Below are 8295 nucleotides of genomic sequence, written 5' to 3'. Positions count from 1 at the left end.
ACACACAATAAAGTTGAAAAACCAGCAGGCATTCTCTGATTAATCAGTATTCTGGGGAGGTAAGGGGCTCACAGGAACGCAAAGGAAGTTCAGGCTGTAAATCCAGTTGGACGCCCCGCTGCCCCATCCCCTCCATCAGGGACCGCCCGACCCCTCTCCCACCTCCCTCCCCAGGCCTCCCCCAGGACTCCAGTCCGGAAGATGCGAGGAGGTTAGCGGGGCCCGACCACTCCTTGGCTTCCCAGGGGTAAGCCTCGCGAGTTAGGAGTTGGGTAGAGAGTCAGCCCGGGGCCCGGCATCCGCTTTTTCGTTGTAGCAACGACTTTGGCCGGATGACTCCCCAGGGTCGGCATCAGCGTGGGACTGGGAACAGGTTAAGGGAAATAGAAGAGAACCTGAGAACACCGCTCTCCTCCAATCCTAATTGACTGAGCCAATGAGAGCCAAAGAGGTCACATGCTCAACTGGGCGGGGAGCGGGCTTCCACCTGCGGCATCTTTCGCAGAGGAGGGAGATAAGTGGGGCGGAAAATGGGAGAAAGGGAGGGCCCGTCACGCTCTGGCTGGACACGGCCTTAATCGTCCCGTTCACTCGCGACGTTTTTGGTTCTACGTCGACCCCAAGAAACCGAAACCGTAGGGCCTAGGGCGGGTGGAACGAGAGGGAACTACATTTCCCAGCAGGCTGCGGAAACGGGACTCCGGCCACTACTTCCGGCGTATAGCGACACTGGCGTCCGGTGTGCAGGTGGCCACATGGATCCCGGCAGCCAGTGGCGGAACCTGCCCAGCGGGCCTAGCCTAAAGCACTTGACTGACCCCTCTTATGGAATCCCGCGGGAACAGCAAAAGACAGCGTTGCAGGAGCTGACGCGGGCGCATGTGGAGTCCTTCAACTACGCTGTGCACGAGGGTCTCGGCCTCGCGGTGCAGGTGAGCGCGGCGTCCGCTGGCGCCCTTGCCGCGGCGAGGCCAATCCCAGGGAGATGGCTGGGAGGTCACAGTATGACCCCAAATGCATGTGCTCCTTGATCCTGACAGGCTCGGTGGGTAAGCGGGAGAGCACAACATGTTAAACAGGACACGGAACTGGGCTTCGTGAGACTTGTAGTCGAGGCGTCTTAAGAGATGTATTCGTGATTCTGGAGTGAAAAGCGATTGTGAACCGTACTTTGGACAGTTTCGGGGTGCTGTGAGAGTGAGGAAGTGGCTTATCTGGAGTGTGCTTCACAATGCACACGGCTATATATCACTTGAAGACTTAACTCTCCAAAACGTACCTCAAAAGATTCCGAACTTATTTGTAGGTACAGTGTAATGTTCAAGGTTATCCTTCAGTTTCCTTCTCTTAGAGCTTTAAAGAGAGAAACTACTCGTCATTTGTTATGAATTAAGCAGGTGCTGAGGAAGGTATAAATGAGTCATAAAAGCAAGATTGAATCGAAAAGTGTAATTGCATTATTAGCGTAGAGTAATGATAGCAGAATTCAAGTGAGTATGGTGGGGGAAAGTTTCGTTTAGTAAGCATCCCCATTGTCTCCAGGCACGAGGCTCAGAGGATGTGGAGGAGGCAGTCCCGTGTACGAGACAGTTCATGCATTTAAGTGCTTCCTGTCGTGTTTGGGGGTTGAAGGGGTGAAGATATGAAAGCAGTTCGTGCCAATATTCTTGAGAACTGCTCTGCCAAGGAATTATGTGGGCTACTGTGGGAGCATATGGGCGGCGCAACTAATCTAGGAGTTTGAGAAGGGGCAGGATTAGATGAGTTCAAGAGGGTGAGAAACGTGCATTTCGTCCAGGGGAAGAGTAGAGCAGAGTCACATGCTTAGGGGACCCTACCTGTGGTTTTGTTGGGTAAGATTTGTGTTGTGAGAGATAGGGATAGAGATAATGTGGAGAGCTTTGATTGCCAGTCTGATTCTTGAACTCTATTCGGCAAATAATATGGGAGCCATGAAGATTTATTGTTTAGAAAGACTAGAGTGGTGGGGGTTATTTGTATTGTGCCTGGATTCTTACAGTATCATGTCTGTGAGAAAAATACCTAATTAAAAGTTAATCGGGCTGGGTGCAGTGGCTCACACCTGTAATCCCAGGACTTTGGTAGGCCAAGGCAGAAGGATGACTTGAGCCCAGGATTTCAAAACCAGCTTGGATAACATAGTGAAACCCCACCTCTACAAAAATTTAAAAATTAGTGGGGCATGGTGGTGCGCACCCAAGTAGCTGGTCTCAGCTACTTGGGAGGCTGAGGTGGGAGGATAAGTTGAGCCCAGGAATTTGAGGCTGCAATGAACTATGATTGTGCCACTGCACTCCATCCTCGGTAACAGAGTGAGACCTGTCTTTTAAAAAAAAAAAAATCAAATTGAGAAATTTTAGAAAAGCACTAATTAATTTAAAATTAAGCCAGTCGGCTGGGTGTTGTGGCTCTTGACTGTAATCCCAGCACTTTGGGAGGTCAAGGCGGGTAGATCACTTGAGGTCAGGAGTTCCAGACCAGCCTGGCCAACCTGGTGAAACCCCATCTCTACTAAAAAATACAAAAATTAGCCGGGCGTGGTGGCACATGTCTGTAATCCCAGCTACTCAGGAGGCCGAGGCACGAGAATCGCTTGAACCCGGGAGGCGGAGGTTGCAGTGAGCCACGATTGCACCACTGCATTACAGCCTGGGTGACAGAGTGAGACTCTCCCAAAAAAATAAATAAATAAATAAATAAACCAATTATATGTTAACATTTTTAAGAAAAATATTTTCCAAAGCAAAAAAGTTAGATGAATTGCATTATTAAAAATCTTTTTAATGTCTGGCTTAATGAAAAGACAACTGGATTCTCATGTCTGCATTCAGTCCCTTGTGATAATCGTTTTGATTGAAGTAGATGAAGAAAATCTGGCCCTGCGTAGAAAATGATGCCACAACTTAGCTAGGACCATAATAATATAGTATTTGAAAATGTTCTGTAAAACACAGTAACATAAATGACTAATATTTATAAAGCCAAGGGAAAAAATAGTTACCATATTTTTTACTTACAACACATAATTTTGCCTAGTTTCTTTGGAGTGAATTCCTCCTTTCTGTGAGTCAGAATTTATGTGTCTGTCTTTTCAAAATCTTTTCAAAATACAATTGGTTTTTATTCCTTGGGGATTCTATATTTGCAGATTCACCTACTCACTAAAATTTACTTCTACTCCAAAAGCACCATGCCCAGAAGCAGCGAAAAAGTTGAGTTGCTTAGTGTCCATTTTCCCAGCTGAGATCTAACAAGGTGATGCTCGGCCTTCTTGTTTTAAGTTCTTAAACTATAAACAGAGGTTGTCTTCACTATTTAGTTCCACGTTTTGTGCTTTTTGTTGGTGATTTTGCTGTTTAAAATGTCCCCCAAGCAAAGTATGAAAGTATTAAAGTTATGTATAAAGCTCCTAAGCACAAGAAGGCTGTGCTGTGCCTTTTGGGGAAAATATTAATACATGCCTTTAACATAGGCTTTGTTCAGGCATGAGTTAGGGACTCAATAATATATATTAAATAAGCTGTCCTTAAACTGAAACCCACATAATGCAAGGTTGTGTATTGATCAGTGGATGAAATCTTAGGCTTTGTTCAGGCATGAGTTACGGACTCAATAATATGTATTAAATAAGCTGTCCTTAAACAGAAACACATATAATGCAAGACTGTATATTGATCAGTTGATGAAATGTGACCAGAGGCTCGCAGGAAGCTAACCACGTATTTACCCTAGGAGCAGTGTTTCGGTATTGGCTAATTCAGTGTTTATGGCAACTGTATAGAACATAACTATTATGAATAACAACAGTTCACTGTATTTCTTTCTAGATAGTGCAGCTGTGTCTTGAGAAAGCAAATCTTCTAATCTCTCTTTTTTAACTCCATTTTTTTTTTTTTTTTTTGAGACAGGATCTCACTTTGTCACCTAGGCAGGAATGCAGTGGCATGGTTATAGCTCAGTGCAGCCTCGACCTTCCAGGCTCAAGTGATCCTCCCACCTCAACCTCTCAAGTAGCTGGGACCACAGGCGCGCACCACTATGCCCGGCTAATTTTTTTATTTTTATTTTTTGTAGAGACGGGGTCTCCCTGTGTGGCCCAGGCTCGTCTCAAACTCCTGGGCTCAAGTAGTCCTCCTCCCTCAGTCTCCCAAATATTGGGATTACGAGTGTGAGCCACTGCATCTGGCTTTTATTTTTAAATAAAATATGAATTTCTAAAATAATACCAGCTTTAGATAAAATTTTAAAATTTATAAAAGGTCAGTTAACTCACGTGAGGATGGAGAACCCCCTTGGTATTCTTTCTTGGTTCCATTTTTTCATTTTCATTATTCTAAGACTAAGGCTAGGAGGTTGCTTGTAATTAATATATAGGAGAGCTTGGTGATGCCCCTTCCTCAGAACAGCAAAGCTTCCCCCACAGAATGGTACAAAGAAGTAACTTCTGTGGAAGGGGATGGCCTGGCCACCATCTTTTCCTTTGCATGGCTCTGGCTTCAGTATGACGTTGCCATCGTACATTAAGCATCTAGTCTTAAATCCTAAAGGATGTTTCCATATTCTTGTTATATTAGCAGTAGTCCCATTTGTCTTGCTATGCACATAGACAAGTTAAGAATACACAAGGCTCTTGGTTCAGAGAACAGGAATTTTGTTCTGTTCACAGCTGTATCCCTAGAGCCTGCTACAGTCTCTGACACATGTAGTCACTCAAAACAATCTTGTACTAATAATGCATTGTGGTTTTAAGTATTTAGTGAAGTTATGAGTAGACTGGAGGTAGCTTTTTTTTTTTTTTTTTGAGACGGAGTCTCGCTCTGTCGCCCAGGCTGGAGTGCAGTGGTGCGATCTCGGCTCACTGCAAGCTCTGCCTCCCGGGTTCATGCCATTCTCCTGCCTCAGCCTCCCGAGTAGCTGGGACTACAGGCGCCCACCACCACGCCCGGCTAATTTTTTTTGTATTTTTAGTAGAGACGGGGTTTCACCATGTTAGCCAGGATGGTCTCGATCTCCTGACCTCGTGATCCTCCCTCCTCGGCCTCCCAAAGTGCTGGAATTACAGGCGTGAGCCACCACGCCCGGCCAACTGGAGGTAGCCTTAACTGTCCTTTTTTTTTTTTTTTTTTTTTTTTTTTTTTTTTTTTTGAGACGGAGTCTCGCTCTGTTGCCCAGGCTGGAGTGCAGTGGCGCGATCTCGGCTCACTGCAAGCTCCGGCTCCCGGGTTCACGCCATTCTCCTGCCTCAGCCTCCCGAGTAGCTGGGACTACAGGCGCCTGCCAACACACCCGGCTAATTTTTTGTATTTTTAGTAGAGACGGGGTTTCACCGTGTTAGCCAGGATGGTCTCGATCTCCTGACCTCGTGATCCGCCCGCCTCGGCCTCCCAAAGTGCTGGGATTACAGGCTTGAGCCACCGCGCCCGGCCTTAACTGTCCTTTTTAGGTGTGTCATGGTGGCATCACAGGCATCAATGTTTGTAGAACACATAAGATTTGGAAGAGTCTCAGAGAAAAAATGCTTTGGAAATGCAAGCAATTTAATAGTGTGAATTGCATTTCAGGCTATACCTCCCTTTGAATTTACTTTCAAAGATGAGCGTATCTCTTTTACTATTCTGGATGCTGTCATCAGTCCACCTACAGTGCCAAAAGGGACCATCTGCAAAGAGGTCAACATTTATCCAGCAGAATGCCGGGGCCGAAGGAGTACCTACCGTGGGAAGTTGACAGTGAGTACTAGTGACGCTGTATGACACTCAACACTGCACATATTTGGGAGTAGGGCAGCTGCCTAATAAAGTTTATGCCAGAAATTGCTTTCTTGGTGCTGTTGTCTAAGAGATCCCAATCTAAGGCATGAAATAATTTAATTGATCTTCTTCCTCAGTCTTTGAAAATACTCATTTGTTCTCGCAAATGCAGATATTTCTGTTAAGTAACTTTTTCTCTCGTTTTCATTTAGGCTGATATCAACTGGGCAGTGAATGGAATCTCAAAAGGAATCATTAAGCAGTTTCTTGGCTATGTTCCCATCATGGTGAAATCCAAGCTTTGCAACTTACATAACCTTCCCCCACAAGCCCTCATTGAGCACCATGAGGAGGCAGAGGTAATCACGGGCGTCCAGGCGTGAGACAGTAGAGAAGGCCTGTGTTGGGAGTAAGAAGACAAGAAGTGTGTCAGTGTTTTCTTTCTCTGCTCCAATTTCTGGATAGGTGAAAGAGATGCCAGTATCTTGCCTGCATACAGTGTATGGCTCTGAATGACTATCAAATTAGACAGTATGAAAAAGTGGCTATAAAATTAGAGAATATTATTGTTCAAGGGGGAAGAACTGGTAGGTTTTTCCCTAATTTTCTGAATGATAGAGACATACTTCCACGAATTTTTTTTTTTTCAAGCTGTCTTAACCCACAAAGCTATTGTCAAAAATGTCTATTTAGCTGGGCATGGTGGTGGCATGGATCTGTAGTCCCAGCTAATTGGGAGGCTAAGGCGGGAGCATCACTTGAGCCCAGGAGGCCTGACTACAGTGAGCCATGATTGTGCCACTGCACTCCAGCCTGGGAGACAGAGTGAGACCCCCGTCACTAAAAAAATAAAATAAAAATGTCTGCTTTGCTAACAGTAAGATTCTGTGCACATATTAAATGACTTATATGCCTTCCCTTCATCATTTCTTTCAGCTATATTAAGTGGCTTTGTAGTGTTGAGTTGAGGTAATCAAGATGAACAGATGGTGCCTACTAAATAGGTAGATGGTGTTATGTGGTGGGAAGAGGGTTTTGGTGTCAGATCTGGGTTTGACACACAACTCTTCCGCTTATCAGTCTTGTGGTTTGGGGAAGTTAATCTCCCTGAGCCTCAGTTTCCTCTGCTGCAAATGGGTATAATAGCTACCCCACTCATTGTTATGAGAATTAAATGTTATGATAACATAGAGCACCTAGTATAATATACCTGTTTCATAGTAGGCAATTCGTAAATAGTAGCTGTTTATTACAGAAATGTGATATTGAGCAGAGCTATTAAAAATATTTTTCTATTTAGCTAATCCAAATTTCTGGTTTCCAGAGCTTTCATACAATCAAGTTTTTGAACTTATTTGGGAAACCATACTCGAGTATAGAAGCAAAATGGTTACAGTTTTTATCTTTCTTTTTTTTTTTTTTGAGACGGAGTCTCACTCTGTCACCCAGGTTGGAGTGCAGTGGTGCGATCTTGGCTCACTGCAAGCTCCGCCTCCCGGGTTCAAGCCATTCTTCTGCCTTAGCCTCCTGAGTAGCTGGGACTACAGGTGCCCACCACCACGCCTGGCTAATTTTTTGTATTTTTAGTAGAGATGGGGTTTCACCGTGTTGGCCAGGATGGTCTCGATCTCCTGACCTCGTGATGCTCCTGTCTCGGCCTCCCAAAGTGCTGGGATTACAGGCGTAAGCCACCATGCCTGGCCCAGTTTTATCTTTCAGCGTCTCTTTGGAGTAAGTTTTTTTTAGTGTTATTTGAAGACTGAAGTCATTTTAGGGGACAGAAAGGCAAGTTAGGTTGAGCCTGTCTGATAAAGAGAGGTACCCTATTTTTCTTCCATACTTTTTTCCCATGTCCCTAGGACCTTTGTAATATACTTGAGAAAACTGTTAATTCACACAAAGACAGTGTCTGTGTACTGTTTTCAAGGGATCAGTAGTACGTTTCACCTCTGTGTTCCTGTTCTGTGTGTTGTACTACCTTTGGCTAGGAATGAGGTTCATGTTTACAGTTAGTCGTGTATCTTTGTTTAACAAGTTGCAATTCATCTTTTTGGCAGGAAATGGGGGGCTATTTTATAATCAATGGCATTGAAAAAGTCATCCGAATGTTGATTATGCCTCGGAGAAATTTTCCCATTGCAATGATAAGACCAAAATGGAAAACCAGAGGGCCTGGTTATACTCAGTATGGTAAGTTCTGGAGATTATTAGAATGTTTTTTAAGGAAATTTTAAAACCTTTTTTTTTCTAAAGTAGATGCATCTAAATAGTCTTTGATATTTTTGTTTCTTTTTTTTTTTTTTTTTTTTTCCTGAGACAGGGTCTCACTCTGTCACCCAGGCTGAAGTGCAGAGCGATGTGATCACAGCTCGCCATAGCCTCGACCTTCCCAGGCTCACATGATCCTCCCACCCCAGCCTTCCAAGTAGCTGGGACCACAGGCATGTGCCACCATGCCTGGCTAATTTTTTTTTTTTTTTGTAGGGATGAGGTTTCACCATGTTGCCCAGGCTGATCTCAAACT

General features: G+C 44.5%; 1 protein-coding gene across 5 annotated transcripts in view; it reads left to right on the top strand.

Moving 5' to 3' along the window:
- The first annotated feature begins 341 nt into the window (after nucleotides 1–341).
- POLR1B (RNA polymerase I subunit B) overlaps nucleotides 342–8295 on the top strand; it is a 35470-nt gene continuing 27516 nt past the window's right edge. For 2 of the 5 annotated variants that reach the window (XM_055243111.2, XM_055243108.2), the window contains exons 1-4: nucleotides 515–932; nucleotides 5583–5750; nucleotides 5984–6130; nucleotides 7829–7961. In XM_055243111.2, the coding sequence (XP_055099086.1) occupies nucleotides 756–932; nucleotides 5583–5750; nucleotides 5984–6130; nucleotides 7829–7961 (625 nt within the window). In that variant the 5' untranslated portion in view covers nucleotides 515–755. Of the gene's footprint in view, nucleotides 933–5582; nucleotides 5751–5983; nucleotides 6131–7828; nucleotides 7962–8295 lie in introns of all 5 variants that reach the window. The other 3 variants (XM_055243109.2, XM_063616628.1, XM_055243110.2) reach the window with 3 other exon arrangements.

This window comes from Symphalangus syndactylus, chromosome 14, assembly GCF_028878055.3.
Source record: "Symphalangus syndactylus isolate Jambi chromosome 14, NHGRI_mSymSyn1-v2.1_pri, whole genome shotgun sequence".
Lineage (NCBI taxonomy): Eukaryota > Metazoa > Chordata > Mammalia > Primates > Hylobatidae > Symphalangus > Symphalangus syndactylus.
The sequence above is the reverse complement of the archived record's forward strand: the minus strand, read 5'-3'. Positions and strand labels throughout refer to the sequence as shown.